This window comes from Chelmon rostratus, chromosome 15, assembly GCF_017976325.1.
Source record: "Chelmon rostratus isolate fCheRos1 chromosome 15, fCheRos1.pri, whole genome shotgun sequence".
Taxonomy (NCBI): Eukaryota; Metazoa; Chordata; class Actinopteri; order Chaetodontiformes; family Chaetodontidae; genus Chelmon; species Chelmon rostratus.
In genome coordinates, this window is record NC_055672.1 from 9,535,124 (window position 1) to 9,557,358 (window position 22,235).

At 42.1% G+C, this 22,235-nt stretch overlaps 2 protein-coding genes across 4 annotated transcripts; both read right to left on the minus strand.

Annotated features, from left to right (window-relative positions):
* Positions 1 to 6,326: 6,326 nt before the first annotated feature.
* On the minus strand, positions 6,327 to 14,317 carry si:ch211-266g18.9 (transforming growth factor-beta receptor-associated protein 1). 3 transcript variants are annotated; one of them, XM_041953956.1, is made up of 12 exons: positions 13,529 to 14,317; positions 13,144 to 13,338; positions 12,799 to 12,953; positions 11,335 to 11,417; positions 10,825 to 11,172; positions 10,602 to 10,659; positions 10,374 to 10,517; positions 10,057 to 10,191; positions 9,827 to 9,971; positions 9,333 to 9,754; positions 9,131 to 9,230; positions 6,327 to 7,563 (listed from the first exon to the last, which is right to left on the minus strand). In XM_041953956.1, exons 1-12 carry the CDS (start codon positions 14,214 to 14,216, stop codon positions 7,508 to 7,510), a joined length of 2,529 nt encoding a protein of 842 aa, XP_041809890.1. In that variant the 5' UTR covers positions 14,217 to 14,317; the 3' UTR covers positions 6,327 to 7,507. The 3 variants fall into 3 exon arrangements, with proteins under 3 accessions (XP_041809890.1, XP_041809892.1, XP_041809891.1); XM_041953958.1 differs by having other exon boundaries at positions 6,327 to 7,571; XM_041953957.1 differs by having other exon boundaries at positions 6,327 to 9,230.
* A 688-nt stretch (positions 14,318 to 15,005) lies between these two features.
* On the minus strand, positions 15,006 to 18,821 carry fhl5 (four and a half LIM domains 5). The gene is made up of 6 exons (XM_041953350.1): positions 18,720 to 18,821; positions 18,342 to 18,522; positions 18,006 to 18,180; positions 16,475 to 16,644; positions 16,110 to 16,296; positions 15,006 to 15,937 (listed from the first exon to the last, which is right to left on the minus strand). Exons 2-6 carry the CDS (start codon positions 18,501 to 18,503, stop codon positions 15,786 to 15,788), a joined length of 846 nt encoding a protein of 281 aa, XP_041809284.1. The 5' UTR covers positions 18,504 to 18,522; positions 18,720 to 18,821; the 3' UTR covers positions 15,006 to 15,785.
* Positions 18,822 to 22,235: the final 3,414 nt, after the last annotated feature.

Here is a 22,235-nt window from a genome sequence, read left to right on the forward strand (position 1 = left end):
TAAATAGACAGCAGTGAGATGATAGGCTAACAGTGAAGGCGTGTCACTGTGCTATTGGATATTGGATATCTCAACTGACAACCTCAGATAATGATAACGAAGAAATTATGAATGAGCATGCGTGAGAGGAGTGAATGCAGAATGGTTTGAGAAATAAGATACAGGCTCAAACATTCAAAACACACGTCTTCCTGACTGAACTTTCGCTCGAGCTGCATCTAGTTTAGCATGTTTGCATACTAACATTTGCTGATTAGCACTAAAGAAAGTTACTGTGCATTGCTGCAAGGGGAACAGGAGTGTCTGCACCAAATTTGATCCAATACTGGTGAAGACATTTCATTGAAAACACTGACACTGGATCACCACAGTCATTAGGATCCATCATCTGGAAACCATAAATGCCCGGACCCACTTTCACGGCAATCCATCCCATCAAAGTGACATGCCGAGCAATGCTACCAGCTTGGCAAAAAATATTGATTATAGCAGCTCTAATTATTCTTAAAAGACACTTTTCAATTGATATTTGGGTTACAACAAATATCACTCACTATTGTGAGAGCCTCCAAGTGAAAATATCAGATTCACGTTTGTTTCACTGTTCTGTTATTGCGCTGGCAGGCTGGACAATGACGGCCTGAGGCCACAGAAGAGTGGAGTACTCCTAAAAGACTGAGGAATCCTCCTGAAAACAAACAGCGGTTTCCTTTGAACTTAATGGAGATGTCATCTATTTTGAATAAAAGCCGAATGAGAATTTGAAGTTGACCCGAACTTAAGGTCATGGTTAATGAGGGATTGCACACGGGTGGGAAATGTTTGTAGTCAGGCATTTTGCTGCTTTTCTAATGACAGGTGGTTATCCTGTCCTGTTGCTCTGTTGTTTAGTCAGTGTAAATTGCAGACATTTACTGTTTTCCTAACAGATCTGAAATAAGAGATTGAAAACCTAAATGAGATTAGTTGCATGTTTGCACACATATTCCAAAGCCCTTTACTTTCACTTCATACGCACAGCGTGAAGCCCCTCTGTTGATTGCACAGTTTGATCACATCTATACCTCACAGACAAGTGGTTTGCTTCGTTGAAATTAAGCTAATTATATTCCACGCCCGTACACATGCAGCTACTGTAAGCTATACTTTCACCCGCTATTATCTCGCCAAGGTTTCGTGACTGCGAAACACCCTCTTCAAATTAAAGGTCGGAAATGTGCCAAAACCTGACATTATAAGCTGGGGAGCTTTTTTCAGGAGTAAAAAGCTGCCCAGTCTCTCCAGTCTGTGAGTCTGCCCCAGTTTGACACCAGCCGCCAACAGAGAGCTTAGCATAAGCTTCAGTTTGTGCAAATCAGTCCTCTTCTCCAGTCTGCACAGAGAGCAGGAGAGCCAAGGTGAGCTCCCGCAGACGTCTTAAGAGTTCTGCTCTGTGATGAAGTGTAGCAATAAACTGCAAATGTCAGTGATCACCTGGGGATAAGAAAAAAGACCAGAATGTGCAGTCACACAGAGGTGCACAGACAGACAGACACACACACACACACACACACACTCTGTCAGACACGTTCCCCAATCAGACACCTGGAAGGTATTTTTCAGCCTTTTCAAACCACAACCATCATAGATGATTAATCAGTTTATTTATTATGCACCTGAAGCTTTTCGTGTATATGTGAACCATTTCATTTTCATTTCATGCTTTTAATGAATAATGTTTAGTGTTTGCTTTTAGAAATAGTTTTGGCTGCAATGATCCGTGTGAGAGCAACACACTTGTACACTGTGCAAGAATAAGCAGCAAAATAATAAAGACACAGTCATCCTGCTTTAATAGGGTACTTCACGTGAAAGAATCTAAAGATATAACTACTACTCTTAAGTATTTCAATGCCATAATATTCGCTGAAGCTTCATTATGCATAAAGACAAGGGTTTGACAGAATATTTAAAGTATTTTTTGCCTCAGGATTGGATCACAGACAACAATTACACTGCCCCTGGTTTTTATGGGCTGAAAGAACAGACTTACTTTCTGGTTTACTCATACATATAATAGTGGCTGTTACCATGGTTTTGTTGCTTCATTAAGCAACATGTTAAGCATACACAATGTTATGTTATAGAGCTTGGAGTCGGTTTTGGTGTTTAGACAATGGAAAGTTTGAAAGCTTTATTTAGGACGCTGTGATTCACTGTGCTGTCACCACAATGATGACTGCTCTTTGATTTACTGCTGAATCTGGACCCACAGAGTTTGAGCACATACTGAAAGCTGACTGAACACATCATCCAGCAAAAAATACATCAGAGATAGATGCCTCAGTGGCAGGCAGGACCAAACAGCATATTTTAGTGCAAAAGTATTATTTTCAAAGTGTGGAGGTAAAAGTTCATGTTCTGCTCATATTTAGGTAGTTAATACTGCTGCATCAGTGTGTAAGTAGCATTTTGCTGTTATAGCTGGCTAAGGTGGAGCTATTTCTAAATACTTGTATAGATAGGCACTTTAGTCCATTGGTTTAGGTATGCCTTCCTTTAGAGGATCAGAAGATAAAGCTGGATGGTCATGAGATGGTTAACGTCAAAGAAACGAAGATAAACCGTAGTTCTGCTGTGCAAATTAGTTTTAGCCTCAAGCTACTTTTAGATAAAACCATTCAGAATTTTACAAATCTGAAACAAGGCCAAAATAGACACTGGGTTTCTGTAATGGTTCACAAGCCAAAACGACTGGGAAACCATGGTTTAATCTTCAGCAATACACTGTTTTATATAAGCCAGTTTTAGTTTAAGTCTTAGGTCAACTTCCAGCCGATAAGTAACTTTAGCTGTTAGGCAAATGTGGAGTAAAAGGTTTAGTGGAGTAGAAATATAACTTAACATGAACTCAAAACACTCAAGTACTTGAAAAGGTACATTAAAGAGTACTACCCTGATTTAGCATTGCACTTCTTTAACTCACCCTGGACATTTTTCAAAAAAGGATAAAAATGAATGCAGCAGAACCAGAGATATTGTATTTTATATTCCAGGCATTCTTCTTAAAATCTGGTGCTTACATTAGACACAATGCCCTTTGACCATTGACAGTTCAATCAGAGAGTCTGGGGTGTTATGCTAGTAGTGGCTATTGTTACCACTTCACACAGTCATGAAAGGCTTTACGCCATAAAAGCAAGATGCTCTAAAACTAGTGGAGTTCTCCTTTAAGCACAGCAGTAAATGCACTTGGTTACATAAACTAACATGAGTAGAAAAGAAGCTACACATGACCTGAATTCACTTTATTTCACAGCAAATATTAGCTTTTTGGCCAGGACATCATGTGCTCTTTGGGAATTGTTCTATGTATTTTTTTTAGATGCAAAGAAATGCTCAAGCACTCTTGAAATACTCTCAAGTATGGGTATCTGTCGGTGCATAAAACCACAAAGTGTAGAGATGTCGTGCAGCTTCACGCCAGCAGAGAATTGGTCTATTCTTCTGTGCACGGTGGTAGTTATGGTTCATGAAAGACTTAATGAAAGCCTTGAGATGTCCTTCGTATGATGCTTACAGAGATGTTCGATCTGTAGAAATAGAATTGTAATTCTATGCTAAAACACAATATACCTCTAATTTGTCTGAGCTCTGACTGGAGCTTTGATTGCTATATATAAGTTTATGACAGCTCATGGGACTTTTTTCTGTTCTAAAATACAGATTACTTAGATTCTTACTGCAGTCACTTCAGCTTGAAGATTGAATGAGGCCTTTCGGGGTTAGTTCTGGCTTTCATGCTCCCCTTGGGCCTTTATTGTGTGGGTTACAGTAAGTTTAGTCCTAGATAGCGGAGGTGGGGCGCTTTTTGACTCCAGCGGTTGATATCAGGGGGCGCTGGGACACTTTTAACTCCCTGGCCTATCTGTTGTGGTTAAGGGTGTGTTCGTATGTGGGCAGGATTGGTGCAAAATGTCTAATTATGCACGATCCAGCGCTCTCAACTTTCCCAGGGTACAGTAACAGAAACTTAATGTGACACATGCTCTGTAATCAGTGATGTCAAACACCACATGAGGCGCAGTCTTGCAGATAAAGCTCAGAAGCTAGCGGGGACCTTGCGGTGCAGAACACACGTCCCTTCTGTTGTCAGAGCTTTAATTATATTTGTTTCACACGGTGCCGACCATCAAGCCATTTTTGTGGTACTATTTTCATCACCTGCAGCTTACTGAATAGCCCTCTTCGAATGCAAGCAACTGGATGCTCTGAATTAAGATGTGCATGAGTAGAAATTTAAGATTCATCCCCTTATATGTGCACACTGAGCTGCATGAAATTAACTCTGAACAAAAGGTGACATAATCTTATTTGTTTTCTGGCATATTTCGCTATTAAAAACTGTTCACCATATGGATAATGAAGTTCATTTGTATGAATGGGTGCCGAACAACGAAGCAGTTTGCAGTTTCAGCCCAACTTTTAGATTACTCAGCAGGTCTGTTTGTTTCTGTTCCCAGAAACCCAAATGGTCCAGAGATGAAAGGTGCTAGACCTGGAAATGAGACGCAAGCCTCCAGATTGAAATAAAAACCCAGGTGGACAACCGCAGCTAGACCCCTTGGGCCGAGTACTTAACTCTCCACCTGAAATGTACTTGTTAGAAAAGAACAGCGTAAACACATGACGCTGCCAGAAAGACTTTCCAAAAATTAGCTCTCATTCTTCATCCAAAATTGAGTCATTAGTTGTGCACAGTGCGGGACATTAAGTGAATGCTACTTAAGTTGTTTGGGGAATATATCTGTTTATGGTTGGCTTCAGGTTGGAGAAAGAAGTCAGAAGTTTGTTTGAGATTTCTGGCTAGTTTATTGAAAAATGGAAGCTCTGAGGTACTGTATGAAGACACTGGGGTGGCGAGGGGGCTGAACCTAATGTCTAACTTTTGTATTGTTAACCCTGTCAGTAACCGCTTCCCAAGGTTGATCTCCCATTCCTGGCTAGTATTAGGAAGACATATTATCACATGATCGCAACATTTTTGGAAAGCATTCTTATTAGTTATCCTGTTGAGTGCAGTTAGGAGGATCGACACCATTCATGATCTGTATGATTTATACAAAGACAGTTTTTACACCTTGATCAGAGAGCATTAGAGGTGCAGGAAGTTGGATTTTGCTACTTTTAGACAGAGTTGGGCTCTTTTTCCTGTTTCCAGTACTGATGCTAAGCTAAGTTAGCTGGCTGATGGGGCCAGCTTCATTGACCTTCTCATCTAAAACTATGCCATAAAGGAAGTAAAAGTATTTCTCACGATGTTTAACCTTTCCTTTCTGGCTGTGTTCCCATATATGAATATCAATTTACGGTGGAAAAACAGACCATAAAGTGCATGAGTTCAAATGCGTTTAAGGAGTTCAGAGTGGCAATGCACTGACAACATGCGTGCACTATCCATCATATTGGTTTTATCCATCATATCGGTAAACTTTCAGCCACATTGAGGCACACATGTGCTATTGTTTATATGTACCTGTTTTTCCCCTTTTTTTTTAGAATAAATGTCACAAGGGAGGCTGAATTGAAATATAAATATGGGGAAAGAAAATAAAACCCCCTTCTGTTCTCCCAAAAAAACAGACAACGCCACCTAAAAGAAAAATAGAAATTATGACCCTTCCCCTTGTTATTTTTGTGCAGCCTCTAAGCTCTTTAGCCATATTTGTAATAACATAATTCACTTCTTAGGCAAACTAATTATCTGGAAATTATATTTTCAGTTTTGAGCACTGAAAGAGGCCAGCAACAAACAATATTAGCCCTGTAACCATGGGTTGACTCTCTGCAGGGTTGTATTGGGTTGCTATACCGTACAGTACGACATAAGTCCCCAATGCCTTCATGCTGCAGGGCAGGGTGGGAGTCTGCAGTCACTGTCTCAGCCATCTGTGTCTCCAGTGGGCCACCCTATACATTTCTCCCAGTGGCATGCTGCCAAACCCCAAGGTAGCAAGCCATGAAAATGAGAGCCTTAGAGTTAAAAAAGGATATCTTTTGATCATCCTCTTCATCTATGTATTCCCATTCATGTTCTGTATATCCATAGAATTAGTATTGCTGGAGAAAGTGGGAATTAAAGTTAAGTCGTTTAGGTTTTCTGCTACCTTACCATTATTGCTACCAAAAGGGTTGCAAATTAAGATCCTCCTTGTCACTGTGCAACCACTGAAAGACTGAAAAATGCGTCATAAGGGGCATGATACAGCAATTTGTGGCTTTGACTATGAATATGATTCATGATTACACACAGAAACATTGTGTATTCATTTTTCCCATGAGCTTTATTGTGTGAGGTACCTGCAGCAATTTTCATAATCCTGAAGCAACATTTGATTCATAGGCTTTTTTAAAGTTGGGGCAAAGTGTGGAATATTTAACTTCATCTACTTTATGATATTCAACAAATAATTGACTTGAAGGTATTAGATATTAAAACCAGGCATTCTAACCCCTGTATCCTACTGAAATTGGCTGTTTTGCTCTGACATCTTGTGGAAGCATTTATTTTCTTGAAAAGATCTTTTTCCTTTTCTTCTGACTGTAATGAAATGTACATTATAAAAATCTTCACGGTGATTTTATTTAAGGTTAATTAGACTCCAGACAGTCTAATTCTCTTCTGTTAAAAACACTCCAATAAAAGAAATTAAAAAAAAGAATTTGGGCACCAATCACAGGCCGAACAGAAGTAATGCATCATTTCTGTAGCAGATTTCTGCAACAGGTCATCAGTTTTTGGTTTAGTTGTTACGGTGCCAGGGATCATCAGGACCCCAACAGAACATTAGGGTTCACCTTTTTCTATAACTTATAGGCAAAAAAGTCAAATGCATCCGAATACTTTCTTTCTATTCCACAGAAAACAAACCAGTGTTAACATCTAAACAATTACGTCCTACAGTTCAGACAGCCAATGTTTTTTCTTAAATTTAGAAAAGCACAAGAAGAAACTGTTCTTGTTTTCCCTTCTTACTGAGTTTGTGGCAGCATGGATATTTATAATGGGAGACCAATGTCTGAATACCCCACCATACTTTGGTCCAAAACAGTCTCTTTTTGCATCCAGTCCACTCCCCTCATGTTTAAAATGTCCGTCTGGCCGGCAGCCTGCAGCAGCCTGCAGAGATCCAGAGCCCCTGCCTACTCATACACTGTTTGCAAGAGCATTACATTCACATGGACAGGAACTACTCATATCAGTGCCTACATGCATCACATAGGAGTATAAAAAAACCTTTAAATGCACCAAACAGGCCTTCAAAAGCCTTAATTTAGGTAGAAGAAGGTGCACTTGTACTTGTGCGTGTATATTTTTAGCTTCTGGTTACTTCTGGCCTCTATAACCGCAGGTGTTCAAAACAGCCTTAATACTCCCAGAGGATGTCCGTGAGAAGGGAAAGGAGTGGACATAAATCCCATCTCAGGTCCACCCAGTGGTCACTGGTCATCAGTCACGGCCCAAAGCTCAGCCAGTCACAGAGCGGCAGCCCGCAGTCAGTCCACATAAACTGTGAGAGGCTCCTTCACATCTCAAAACAAGCAAGAAAGAAGTCGATGGTATGTGATTTTCTCTGCACCGATACCTCTCAGCAGTTTATCCAGGAGATCTTACAATGACCGAACGGTAGATTAAAATCAAATGCATAGATTATCAAAATTACAAGGACCCGATATGGAGGAGTGGATGTGGCAGTTTTCCTGCAACCACATAAAAGAGAACAAGCTAGAAATGTGGCTTTCCTGGGCTTTCAGGGATATGAATGGGTTTATTTATATGAGTCAGAGGTTAAATTTAAATTCTCAGAGTGAGAAGTTTCAAGTCAAACCTTAAGTCAAGTGTATTTTTGTATCCCTTAATCCTAGTTACACTCTGAAAAGGCTTCATAGCACTCACAGCATGAAACATCACATGAACACAACTCGACTCTTAGTGAGAACAATGAAAAACTCCAACAAAAACCTCATTAGGAAAGAAAAACTGAAGAGATCTTGGCATGGGCATCAAAAAACATAATCCCTTCGAACATGCTCATAATTCACTATATCTACATTTCTATTAGTCACTCACTCCAGGCCAAAGACTGACTTAGGCGTCTCCTTATGTCCTGTCCCAAAATGCATCAGGATAAAGAAATACCCTCAGTTATGGTTAGCCTTAATGACTAAATTGCAACAAAAATACACAAATTCATCTGGAGTGTCATTTAACTTAATGATATGTGTTTAAGTTTATTTACAAGATTTCCATATTACACATGTGGACACTGGAGTTTGTGTGTTATTATTTGCAGTACATGTCTGTCATGGCCCCTAATGATATAGGGATGATGTTGGTAAAAAAATGTTCCACACATAGTGCAGACATGTCTTTTGGTGGCTTGTAAAATTATCAGAAATGACCCAAAACTGCACTTCCTCGACCTGTTTGCTTTTCATTTTTAAACCTGTAATTGTGTTTTTTTTTTCCTGGTCTTAAATGTATATTAATGCACGAGCTGAATAAAAAAGTCTCTGACGTGCAGCCTCTGCGCTGTTGACTCTCTATTTCCAGCTCTATGCAGACAAATATACACAGTCAGTGGAAACCGTGATGGCGGGGATACATATATACAACGTTGGACGATGGTCAAATTCCCTCTGGTCCAGGATGACCGCAGGTGGTTTCCATGTAAAACACCACTGTCTGATCAGTGAATATATGCCCCCGAGTGTCCTCCACAATTCACTTTATAGCTATTGCTGTCTGCAGTGTCTGTAGGAAATGGCTCAGACATACCGCCCTGAAAAAGTGCACTGCTTGCTTTTCTGCAGTTTGAAACCAGTTATTTACACAATGTTTTTAATTTTTTCTAATTAAGGAAAGCGTCTGGTCCAAGGTCCATGAATTGAATCCTTGTACAGAGCTTGCGTGGATGACACAGTCTAATCTAGAAAAATTATCGGGTGGGAAGCAGACACTTATCCGGCTGGAAATGAATGATTGTCAAGAGCGCAGGGATGCGCATATTTGCATAAAAAGACAATAGATTGGTCTAGCGGTGTCTTTATGATGATGAGAAGCCAGTGCAGCTTGTGTGCATCAGCTCACCGTGGAGACTACAGGCAAACTGTGGCTCAGCAAGGTCTCTCTGACAAACCTTACACTTCTGCCCCTTCTCCAGTCTGAACTTTGTTTTTGAGGCCTGCATCTGCAGAGGAGAGAGTGAAAGGGTTCAGGAAAAAAGCAAACAAGAGTACACATAATGTTCACTGGAGCAAAATAAAAATGCGAAATATGTCGTTAAACTCACCCAAATGACCTTGTGCCGCAATAGCTCCATCTGGCTCAACGCCTTTTGCAGCCTTGCCATTCGCCTCTGGTGCAAGGTCTCTCTGAGGGATCCAACTAAGAACTGGGAGACCAGCTGAACAGACCAGGGATCAGGCAGGAGCTGGATGACCTTCTCTGCTGCAAACACCTGAGGGTTGTTGTTGAGCAGATCCACGGCAGCGCCGGTGAGATCCTCGGAGCCCAGGTAGATTTGGAGCAGGGTGAGCAGCAGGGTCTGCCTGAACTGTGAGTCTCGGCCCTGGGCAGCCCTGCAGCAGAAGGCCTCTGCCGCCTGGGGGTCTCGCTCCTGGTGGACAAGCATGTGCAGTGCTTGTGAGTGATCACCGGTCCTGCAGAGGAGAATGGCTTTCTCTATGTGCAGGTTTGTTGACTTTACTCTCTCTGTGATGGGAATAAAACAAGACTTAATAATAATTCAGTAGCAATTTATTTTCTCACAGGGCATCCACGCACCATACAGAGTGGAGACGTCATAGAACTTGGATTCCCATAGCTGATGCTGCAGCTTCCCTCTGGTCTTCCTCAAATTGGCTTCCTCTTCCTCTTGTAGCATCTGAGTAACATATGCCAGGGCCAGACGGTTGTGATGTCTCTCCTCCTGGGGGCAGATTACACAAATCATGTCTCATTGAATTTAATAAAGGAGTCACGTTATTTGATTAGGTAGCTGCTGCAGTACCCACCTCACTGTTCAAATCATGGATTAAGAACTCAAGATATAAAAGCAATGCCAGTGGGTATGTCTCCAAGAGAGCAAGGACATCTTGGGTCTCAATTCGATCATCTGGTGGACGCCTGCTGAAAATCTGCACACCTACCTTTGTCAGACAAAGGAAAGCTGTTATTGGCCACTTCATTGCCGGTAATTGTTTTAGAAGTAAATTGTAATCAATATAGTGGGTGGCAATTTGCTGTGCATTTATATCTGTAACACACAGTTGTGTTGTCCAACTCTGCCCTCTGTAGTTTCAATTGAGAGCATGAAGAATGAAAAAGGCACCTCTTGGTTTCTTTGCAGAGTCCAGTCTGCAAATTCCCACACAGCATCTCTGTCTTGCAGTTGACTGAGAGTCCGCACTATGTGTCCATATACATCTGAGCAAGAGGGGTCTTTGTGGACGCCATCTGCAATTTTCACCCAAGTCTGGAAGAAAACAACAGGCTCATAGACACTTCTTGTACACTTGAAGTATATTTGGAAAATGTGTGGAATTTTGGGTAACGATACCTTAATTGCATCAGTTTCACTCCCATGGCTTTGATAGAGGGAACCTAATGCGAAAAATCTGAAAATAAAAAGAGATTAAACAGAAAATCAGACACAAATTAGACAAAATGTGTCAAACATTGAATTGAAGCCTCAAGAATAATTTGTCATTCACAAAAAAACATATTTGTGCTCTAAGCTAGTATCATTACAAATCACCTGTTCAACAATGACTCATTTTCACCTGTTGTGTTGCTCCAAAACAGGAACACAGTGGTCCAGCCTGCACTCATTGGGAAATGACACAAGCTGCTGCAGATTTTCAGTGTCTCCAAGTTCTACATACAGCCTCAGGAGGGCGCAGTCCACCTCTTTAATGCACTTCAGGCCTTGCTCCATCCCTCTGACTGCTCTGAGAAAATCTCTGAGGAAGCCCAGGTAATGATGAAATGTGTTTCTGTCCTCTTGCCAGCGCACCTGGAGATCCCTGCCCTTGTTCACTTGATCAAGCTGAGACTGAAAGTCCTCGCTGAGATACGGCTGCATGTCAGGGTAGAGACGGATGATTTCTCTGGGGTCCAGCTCACCTTTACTGTTCAAGTGGGTAATGAGTATTGATCTGTGTTAGACTTTAGTGTAGAATTCAGCAGAAAATAGCCACTTTTCACAAAATTCACATATTACTGCACAGTGTGCTGTGATTTATTTAGCGTGTCTGGGATTTGGAGTGTCGTGAAAGGGGTTTTACTCTCACATGAATAGATCTCTGGCCTCGTAAAAACCCTGCTGGTAAAAATGAGAAAATCCAGCCAGGCAAGTGATGGCCTTTTGCAGTTCCTGTTGATTAAAAAAGGTCTTTTAAAGCCAGGCATGCATCACATGAACATTTAAATTTAAAGCACCAATATGTCATCTGACATCACTGAGGCAGAAAGATCTGTGATGATCCCCAAATTTGAGGGCAATATATTAGACTAAGATGGCTCAAAACCAGCTACATGATAAGGAAAGACTCTCATCAGTGTGTTAATTCTGACATGCTCCCCGCTAACCTGCAATCTGTGATATGGCACAGATTACACTAAATCTTAGACAACATCTGCTCTCCTGCATTCACCCAACTGGAATACACCTATAATAGCATCTCACAACAATAGTCAGTCTCCGCCTTGACATGCTGGTTCAGTCTGTTCTATGGTGGTGAAATATTAAATTGTAGCACTACAATGCAATGCCAGCTGGGCTTTAATGCGTGCATATTATAAACACATCAGTGGTGTGTTTGAAACTATAATAGGGTGAAATTATAGCAGCGCTGAATGCAGAAAGAAGAGTTTGAGGTTTGAGTGTGTTACAGCTATGTAAGCTGTAAAACCAGAATTTTGAAGCTTTTTTGGGCGGGCACCAAAAGAAAAACAGTGTTTGTCAAACTGTTCTCCAAGTCCGGACAGTCTAAAGGATGCTACTTAGCTTTTAGCAAGACCAGTTTATCTATGCTGCTTCGTTCTCCATTATGTTTCAGCCACTTCCTTATTAATGTGGTGCAGCAAACTCAATGCTGAGATGCTGAAGGATTAAAATTGATTTTCAATTACAGGGAAAAGCCAAGGCTAGCTGTGCAGCGCAATCTCGGTCTGGTTTTTAGACATGCTTGCTGCGCTCTAGGAAAGGTCAGTCAGTCCACCACTGTGATCCAGACTGAATCTCTACAAATACTGGACGGAGTTTTCATTTATCCCATGAAATGTAGTTATTCATTTTTTCTAGCAGCTCTGGTGAGCTTGTGACTTTTTCATTAGCGCCACTGGCGGTCGACTACAGGGCTGATTGACTTGAAATTTGCTACTTTTGTGAATTATAATCGCTTTGGTGATGCTTGATTTTCCAATTGGTTTTTGCTGCAAACTTTCTATGCTTTTTTTTAACTACACTTTTATGCTTCTATGATAATTTCATGTGGCAGAACTGCTGTTAAAAAAAGTCAGATTTTGGTTTTAGCTCAGTTTTGTCCTGCCGTTTTGTCTTTGAAGGCAGAATAGTTGGCCAGGTTGTTTTTTTATTCTCCTTACATGATTAAGGTGACAGAAGGAAAGGAGAAAGCAGAAATACTATAATATATGCATTTCAGAAATGCAGTTTTGTAACCTTTGAGAAGAATATATTTGGTTGCTTTCGAAGCAGAGATATGTTTGCATCCTGCTGCGTGTCTATCTATCACCTTGTATGAGGCAAGTGGATGACGGCCTTGAACTCCATCCAGCAGCAACAAGGCCTCCTCGACCCTCTCATGCCTCACAAGTGCCTGGATCTGCTCTTCATATGGCACCAGGCGCAGGCTGAAAATGTCTCTCTCTGTGAACACTAACACACCATCTGAAGGGAGATTTGTTTTTGGTTTTCAGAAACACTCAGTGTGTAGGAACAGTAGGTGCAAGAATGATTGACTGAATCAGTGCAAACTGAGACAGACACAGCTACAACTCTCTAAACAAAACCACAATTTGACAGCCTTCGGTCCGCAATCTGCCAGGATTAGGTGATGAAATGATGTTGCCTGGTTTACCTGACGTGGAGAGCAGACCCTTGGCTCCGCTGAGACTCACAGTCTGTTTGTGCTGCTGATCTACCATGCTGTAGACAGACAGCACTTGGGGCTGCAGGGTTAGGATGTAAGGGAAACAGACTCCGGCTGCCATCACCTCCTGAGGCCACTGCAGGGGAGGGCGCTGGCATATCCCCGTTTTCATCATAAACATGCCTGAGGGAAGAGGATGGAGAAATTATATCTTGGAAAACTTATATTCTCTGGCTAGATGGATATATGGAGGCATGATATGAGGGGGTTAACTATATAGCTGCTTTGGAAAAGAAGCATATAATGACACATGGAGATATCTGAGCTTGGCAGCCTGTAAAACATGGACCATAAACATTTTGGCAGCTCTTACCTAACGATTCAGGCCCGTTCAGGAGGAATTCCCCTCGTCCCACTGAGCTAACAATGACACGCTGCCTGCTGTGATTGTGAGGAAAAAGCTCCTCACTGCTCCCAGTCTGAATATCACAGAGGAGATACCTGTCGCTGGTAGCGACACACAGGCTGGCACCGTCTACCGCCAAGGCCACAGGGTCCTGGAGCAGAGGGACTTCCTTTACAACCTCCCACCTGTCCACTCCCACCACGTGGATCCGGATCATTTTCCTGCGACTGGAGGAAGTCACCATATGCACGCATGCCGTCTGGGCCATGAGCAGCGAGTCGCACACCTCAAACAAAGACACATGCTGGATCTTCTTCAGGGCTGGAACGGGCTCTAAGGAGAACATGTTGAGGGCAGTAACGCTCCGGTCCCACAGGACCAGCAGATGGTTGAAAAGTGGGACTGCCCTCAGTTGGGTTACTTGGTTGCTTGAGCCCAGTTTTCTTGCCCTACCTTCTCTGGTTTTGCTCTGGCCAGCACTCAGGTCTTCATTTGTGCCACTGGGAAGGATGAGATGCAGGACTGTTGCGTCTTTGGTCCCTATATACACATTTCGGTCATAGCACTCGAGGCACTGGATACCAGATCTGTCCTTATCTTTTGGGGCAGCTTGCTTTTCATAGACATGTGTTTGTTTAAATGCTATAAAAGCCATTGCAGATAATTAAAGAGGTTAGATGTTTTTTAGGGTAAAAAACAATAAGTATCTGCCCAGATCTGTAAAATAAGACGTCCCTACCTCTCTGCTGTTCTCCCTTCCTCTTTAATTCCTCCACAAGTTTATGAAGTGTAAAGTAGTTTCACCTCCCCATGTGACTATGTCCTGACAGGAAATCTATGTCAGCATTTTACACCGCTTATCCTGCCATGTGAGGACACTTGCACAACTCATCTGCCAGCTCTCACCAAGAAAACCAACTTTTACAAGTATCAAAACAATAGGTATGGTGAAGAAGACAGATATTTTGAGGTGCCCACAGTAACGGTCGCTTGTATTCTTGGCTTGTGCATGGCCCAAAGTGGTGGCTTTGGTTGGTGGATAATGGACAAGTGGGCAAGCAAGTGATCTGCTGATCACACCATATATGGTCGCTCTGTTTGTTTACAACGCGAATGTGCTGGGTGCGACGAGGTCAAGAGGCAACAGAAGCACACCAGAGGTTTGTTTTACAGCAATGATTCCATAAAGGGTGACCGAGAGGGGACGATGTGGTCATAAAAAGATCTGGATTTCAAACCTACCATCAAAGCTATATTTGTTACGCTGACATATGCAGAATCCTCCTCTGGATGGCATTGTTGGAGCAGAATAAGACGCATTAAGATGAGCCACAGCAGGGCTGGTATGACGTCTCTTTCATCATGAAATATACAGAAAGGTCTTTATTGGAGCAACCTTTAGCATGTAAAGTATTTCACATAAGAGAAGCATATATCTTGCATGTTTTATTGTTTCCACGGTGTGAATACTTTTTTTTATTGGAAACCATAACCAACGTATGCTGAGCAAGTAGCAGAAACATATATGTGTAATGAAAATCAGATCTGTATAAAGAGAAATGTGTTTTGGGGCTGCAAAAAATGATTATTTCCATCATCAATTAAAACATCTGATTATTTTCTTTATTACCAGATCAATGCCTTTGTCCATAAAATGTTAGAACATAGTGGAACATACTTACCAACAGTCCAAAATCCAAAGATATTCAGTTATAAGACAACAAAAAAGTATCAAATTCTAGCTCCTAAGAAGCTGGAACGAGCAAATGTTTGGGATTTTTGCTTGAAAAATGACTGAAATGATTAATGGATTATCAAAATAGGATAAATTTTCTGTCAATTTAATAAACTATTAAGTGACCAGTTGCTATCAACTCTAATACATATTTTTTTCATTTTTTCGTTGTCAAAAATTGAAAGTATCTGAGGACAATTTTTTTTTTTCATTTCAGGAAACAAAGAAAACGATTCATTAACGATAGAACAAAAACTTTAAAGATACATGTTTGTTGTTATGGAAACATTCCAGTTTCTGTGTGTGTGTGGGCAGTGTGAGAGAACTAATGGTCATTTACAACACCACAATAATAATTTGACATTTGTATTTGATGTTTGTTTGTGTGCATGCTAAAAAGAACTATCCATGCTTGCACAACACAGTATCTGTACGAGAATATGATAACTGAATAGCTCTAGTTGTAACGGTGACTCCTTCATGCAAAGGTCACTTCTCCCTGCCGCAGTCGGTGCACAAGATGTTGTCTCGCTGGGTGAGGAAGCCACGTCCCACCAGGGACACTGAGCACTGCGTGCAGGTGAAACACTCACTGTGCCACTGGCGCTCCTCGAAAGAGATGTACTTGGCCCCTGCCAGACCTGCACACATCAAACAAAGATGCATGTATTTACATAATGTGTAGGTTAATGCTTCTTCACCTTGTTTATCTGACAGTTCCTACACAAATGCAAATAAAAGCCTTAAATATGAGCGGGGGAACTGCATGAGGGGTGTCAGAGTGAATGAAAACGAGCACAGTCAGTGACTCACTGGTGATGGGCTTGGTGCAGCCCACACACTTCTTTGCATACAGGTTGCTGAAGCATTCGAGGCAATAGGGGTAGTTTTCCCTGGAGGTGAAGCGCTGACCCGACAGCTGCTTTCTGCAGCCGATGCATAGGAAACACTCGCGGTGCCAGGGCTTGTCTTGGTATGTCACTCCACCTGTAGTGATCGCCTAGAGGCAACACAGAACCAGACAGGGCAAGAGTGAAAGAAAACGCGCAGTGACATTTCTATTGCTCTGCATCCTTTTACTCGGCAGCCACAGTGTGAGTAACATTAAAGTACAAGAGTCAGGGGGATTTACTGGAGCGCAGCAGTCAATACATAGAAGCACTCAGGTGTAACCCTACCTTCTTACAAGCACAGCACTGGTAGGCAAACTGCTTCTCGAAGCAGGACACACAGAAGTAACCAGCATCTTTTGGGATGAAGGACTTGGTTCCTATTGGCTGCTGGCAGCGGTGGCACAGGAAGCAGGTCTCATGCCAGCTGTTCCCCTTGTATTCCATTTTGCGGGAACCTGGCACCGGGGACGAGAGCAGCTTAGTCAGCATATGGTACCTCTATGATAGAAACACACTGTGGCCCGAAATAGGCCCGCTTGATCTGTTGGGAGAGGATGATGCAATCTGAATAATCTTGGAAAGAATTTGGGGGAAAGGTAGAAGTTGCATTGAAAAACCAGAAAAGCCTGAGGTGAGATCAATTTGTCAGCCACTGTTTCCAAGGTAACGGATGACCTTTTAAGTCCAGCTATTAAAATCATTTCCTCTTTTGTCAAAGTAATTACTGTCATTATATATACTGTTATTATTTATTGTATTACCAATACAGATCTCCCACCAAATCCTAATTCACTCAGAGTTCATCTGAAATTACAATAAATTGCCCAAACACCATAAAATAAACTGCGAATAACAATAATAACTAATGACGCCTAACCAGAAATTTAGCTCACAGTCTAGTCCAGAAGTAGTCGTTTTTACACTTGGGTTTCTTAACAGATTAAAAACACAGTATGTAATGTGTTAGTGCGGTTTAGAGGAGCCGTAGGTGGATTTTGTTACCTTCAGACAAGGCTAAACCAGCTGTTTCCTGCAGTCTTTGTGCTAAGCTAAGCTTAATGAAGCTCTAGTTTAGTAAGGAAGACTTTTCTTTTGAATGCTTAGACCTGTAGCTTATTTCTCAAACCATCCTGCATTCACTCCTCTAACACTTTTTCACTCATAATTTCCTCATTTACTGGGGTTGTCAATTGAGATATCAGCTGTTCTCAACAGCGTGCCACATCTGTCGAATAGCACAGTGACATACCTTCATTGTGAGTCTATCAGTCTGTCATTTTTAATATGATTCTCTCTCTGCCTTAGCTATTTCATGCTGCTTTTATACGCCTCCCTGTCAGTGCCCAGTCTTTGCATATCTTGAGCTTCATCATGTCATCATCCTCATCAGCCTGTCAACAGAGTCATCAGCCGCCACCACCACCCGTGTCTGGACATCCATGAGGGGATTTATCTCGCTGCTGCTCAGGGCGATGCCCCTCAATTACAAGATCTCCCTGTGGATTCAAAGCGGCAAAAATTTTCTGATACTGATGTGAGACTTAATTATCACACATCATCTGTCATAATAAACAATTATCTTTACTTCATTCACTTGTTCACCTGATTGAACAGGGGTTAGGGTTAGCGTGCGTTCAAATTTCTATTCTTTTCTGAGCACTTGTGGTCCATGTTGGCTTAAGAGGTGATACTGGAAGTTAATTCTTGACTGTGAAAACAGTCTAAATTGACCTTGTGGCGAAATCGTGTGTTAGCCACAGTTTTCAATACGTTTGTTATCATTAATGTATCCATCATCATCATCGCCCCAACATACCTGGCATGATGGTTTTCTTGCAGGTGGTGCACTTGGAGGAGTAATCATTGGCGTAGCATTCAGTGCAGAGCAACAAGTCATCTTTTGCGGCAAAGGCCTTTTCCACCAGAGAGCGGCTGCACTTCCCGCACTTGAAACACAGCTCGTGCCAGTGACGATCCTTGTAGGACAAGTCCTGGAGATATTTAACAAAATATTTATTCCACTTGTGGACATTCTGTAAAGTAAGATATTCATTTGGACTTGATGTTTTATGATGGGATCATAAGACATCAAAATCACCTCTAGATTATAAAATAAATAAGCATGCATTCTTATACACTGGTGCTTCCTTACCTTGCAGTTGCAGCCAATTGGTAAAGAGCAGCCCTCACAGCAGTTCGCAAACAAGTTCTCATAGCACTTAGTGCAGTACTGCGTGTCCTCTTTCATTATGTACTTCTTCCCCAGCAGGGAGTCTTTGCAGTAATGGCAGTCGAAACGCTCGTTGGTGGACATTGTTGTTTGCTTTTCTTAGCTGCGGGTCAAAGAGAGCAGGAGGAGGAAAATTGGACAACAAGGAAGAATGGGAAAGATGGAAAATGCCCTGCAATAGTCCAAGCAATCTCTTCCCCCTCTCATCAAGCAAGTGAAAAGGCAAAGTAATTTTTCCCTTCTCTCTCAAGAATCTGAAAAAAACCCCAAACAATACAAAACAAAACAAAAAGTCTCTACCTCAGTGGCTATGGGGTGAGGATGAGGCTGAAGCAGGGGGCTGCACAGAGTGAGCGGTCCAGGCACAGGGATGGGGAAGGGATGAAAAGGGGTGAGGTAGGATTAGGGGTATCCACTGGGGGGGATCTTCTATAAATACTGGCCCTCTTATTAGCGGTAATCTCCGGGGAGAATGAACATGCACCTTTTAAGGGAGCTGGTGGTGCAGAGATTGCTAAGCCTTTGAACTGATTTAATCATTGCTGCTTTATTCCAGAGTGGCATAAAGGAATGAGAAAGGCAGTTTTAGGACTTGATTGTTGATGACTGTTTGATCAATTTCACATAGAAACACATGAGTAAAAGATAAGGTTTGAGCCTAAAGATGCAAAAGCTTGCTTCTTCCACACACTAATATTAGACTGAGCATCGGTACACAGCAGAGATAGATGGCTATTTGGATTCTGCGACATGTCTGGACACACTTGTGGCCGTCATCAGTGCCTGCTCCACACACAAGCAGTTGCAGATGGCTTATGAGAGGTAGGCGCCAGCAGCTTTGTGGTTGCCAGGTACTGGACTATAATGCCAGGACCTCTCAGTAGCTATTGAGAGCGCCTTGGCAGCACTTCAGAAGGGAGAGGCTGCGGGCCTGTGGATGCTCAATCCATCCACGGCAAAATAAAGGAGGAGGAGGAGCCGATACGACAGTTTGATGGTGATCATCTAGCTGATAGCGATGCACTTGTAACCTCATTAAAAACACATTCATAGTATGCTGAGCTGGAACAAAAGATGATTAGCAATAAACAATAACAAATCACTGGGTTAAAAACTGACCCAGTTTGGGTCAATGTAGCACAGATGCAAAACTGGGTTCACTTCAACTAGCATCACGTAATCACGTAATTTTTTTTAAAATTACTGTTGAGTTATTTACCCAAACTATAATATGGTTATTTTGAACCAGTGTTTGACACGACAAGCTCAAGCTTTACCTTGAGTATGGCTCAGTCACATATACCAAGTGAGCACATAGGTGCCAACAGGCATGTCTGAAACAGTAAAAATCGTTCCTTTTCCTTCTGCGTAAAGAAAATGCTCTTCTTCAGCATCTTTGACTGACAGTCGACTAATTACCTCTGAATCTTGAAACATGTGCTCGTATCAATTTTCCAAAAGGATCAGGGGGCGGAGATCATCATAAAAATAGCCTGAGAAGACCACCAGCCCGGCCCGCGGGCCTAATCCCTCATATACACACACAGGAAGGTCAGCGACAGGGATGAGGCTGAGAGGAATGCAACTCTCTCTCGATGAACTCTCTCCCTGTCTGTTTTCTCTTCGGTACCACTCCTTGTAAAGAAATCCATCTTAAATTACACTCTTGTGAATAAATGCAATGCATGTATGTAACACATGACATGCACATGTATGTCATGCACTGTTGGATTGTTAGATGATGTCGGAACATGTCTCTGTGGCGTACGTAGGTGGTATCTACAAACCTCTGAGAAATAATGTAAGACTTTGACCTACAAGCTGCATGTTATGTAAGGCTTTCAGCACAAAATAACCATATCGTGTCAAGAATTCAGGTGTAGGAAATATCTTTGATTTGAAGCCGTGCCATCCTTCAGGTTCTACTTATTTCTAAGTGGGTGGATCCTGCGGATTACACCGAGTCATCTGCTGCTTTGGATTAAATTACCACTGTATTGTATCCGTGCTCCCTGCTGGTGTCCAGATCAGCGGCAAATCACAAAGCCATGCAGACCTTAAATAAACTCAGAACCAACTGTAGGACAAGTATAGCTATTGCTTCTCAAAAGCTTCTAATCTTTGTTGCATTGGTGGCTGCTGCACAGTATGTCTGTCACCATGTGACATCAAGCCAGGGTGGAGGTGACCTATATTCACCCGCAAACGAAAACTCTCATCTCTTTGAATGCATGAACACAATTTGAAATATTCACTGGATATTACAGCAGAAATTGTTGTTTATTGTGTTTATATTATGAGCGTTAATCTGCATTAAAGCATGCCTGTTTGTGATTTTATTTTAACTGCTCTGATTTGTATCTGATAGATAACAGGTGCTGGTCTTTGTCCCTTGGATTATTAACTTCTACACCAGACAGTGCCAGCTCTGCAGAGCAAAAAGCTTGCTGATCTTGCGTATTCCTTTTTGCCTGCTTAATCCTCTGAAGTCAACTAGCGAGCAGCTGCCAACAGATTTCGTATGCGGCCTGTCTCGCCCCAATAAATAGGCCTTTATTTGACCTGGACTCGGGTGTCCTCTTATCTTAATGTATTCAGTCTTTACAATAAGGTGTCAGTGGATGTTTTTTCCCCCTCTTAATCGAATGATCTCAGAGAAGAAGAGAAGCATTTACATTGGTGGCTCCTTTGAGGTGGTGACTTGTTGTAGACTGAGATAGATCAACACGGCACAGTTGCATCTCTCTGAAGCACAAAAGGCTCGCCGCACTAGAGTTGACAGCTGGTTGGCATGGTGATGACAGCATAAGTGGGATCCATTAAGTTGAGATGAGGAGCGGCTCTAGTAGTTAATGAGAGGGCTGACACAAACCTGGCCTTTTGAGCAGGTTCTGCAACGTGGAGAGCTTGCTTTCAACGCAGCGTTTTCATCTGAACAGGATAGCCAGGTAGGGGGTTGCCAGGGGGGTGAGGAGATACAATCTACTAAGTCTACTATCTGACAAAACCTTACACCCCTTCAGGGAGGTCCTATGAGTACCTGGGTAATGCCTCCACTGAGTCTGTCCCCTCCCCCTCCCAAGTTCTCACCAAAATGAGTCATGGTATGAGTGGGTGACGAGACCTGTCACAGAGCCAGACATATGAGCTCCACCGCTAAAGAGGAGAGAAAGTTGTCTACCCCTAGGAATGCACAACCCATTAAAATGTTCTCCTCTTCGATCCCTTGCCTCCTCCCAGCCCACAGAGTTTGTGGTATTTGGAAACAGTGTAGACGAAGCTGCTGATTGCCTTTGGATGCCAGCCACAGCAAGTCAGAGCACAAAAACATACTTCAATATATCACCTAAATAAGGAATTTCTAACCAGAATTTTGTTCAATTATTCACAGCCTGTAAAACAGAGATAGAAATTCTAACGTACCTGCTACGGGCTAAATCTCGATCTTAAGACAGCATTAGACAGCTTCAGAAAAAGAAGACTTAATTTATTCTCCAGCTTTCCAGTAATAATAACATCATCCTCAGTGCCTTATGCTGGAACACTTCCGATCATGCAAATAGCGCAGCACAAATAAACAATACAAATCATTGGCTGGACCCAAAAAACCCAGCGGCCATGGCAGGACTTGAACAACAAACATTGTTAGAGACGATCAATGGTAATTTTTTTATATATATATCTGATACATACAGATAATTTGGTCACTTGGGGGCAGCAGCAACAAGCTGGGAGCACAACACTGATATGCTTATCACAGTCTAAGATGATGGTGAATCTGTAAGTATTAATTTAGAGTCTAATATTCACTCTGAT

What these genes read in the sequence shown, in the direction of transcription:
- fhl5 (XM_041953350.1), bottom strand. Translation starts at nt 18,503, where the DNA reads ATGTCCACCAACGAGCGTTTCGACTGCCATTACTGCAAAGACTCCCTG. An exon ending in CAATTGGCTGCAACTGCAAG is followed by an intron (nt 18,181 to 18,341) that starts GTAAGGAAGCAC and finishes AAATATCTCCAG; the next exon opens with GACTTGTCCTACAAGGATCG. An exon ending in CAAGAAAACCATCATGCCAG is followed by an intron (nt 16,645 to 18,005) that starts GTATGTTGGGGC and finishes CCCCGGTGCCAG; the next exon opens with GTTCCCGCAAAATGGAATAC.
- si:ch211-266g18.9 (XM_041953956.1), bottom strand. Translation starts at nt 14,216, where the DNA reads ATGGCTTTTATAGCATTTAAACAAACACATGTCTATGAAAAGCAAGCT. An exon ending in GTGAAACTGATGCAATTAAG is followed by an intron (nt 10,518 to 10,601) that starts GTATCGTTACCC and finishes GTTTTCTTCCAG; the next exon opens with ACTTGGGTGAAAATTGCAGA. An exon ending in TGACGTCTCCACTCTGTATG is followed by an intron (nt 9,755 to 9,826) that starts GTGCGTGGATGC and finishes TTCCCATCACAG; the next exon opens with AGAGAGTAAAGTCAACAAAC.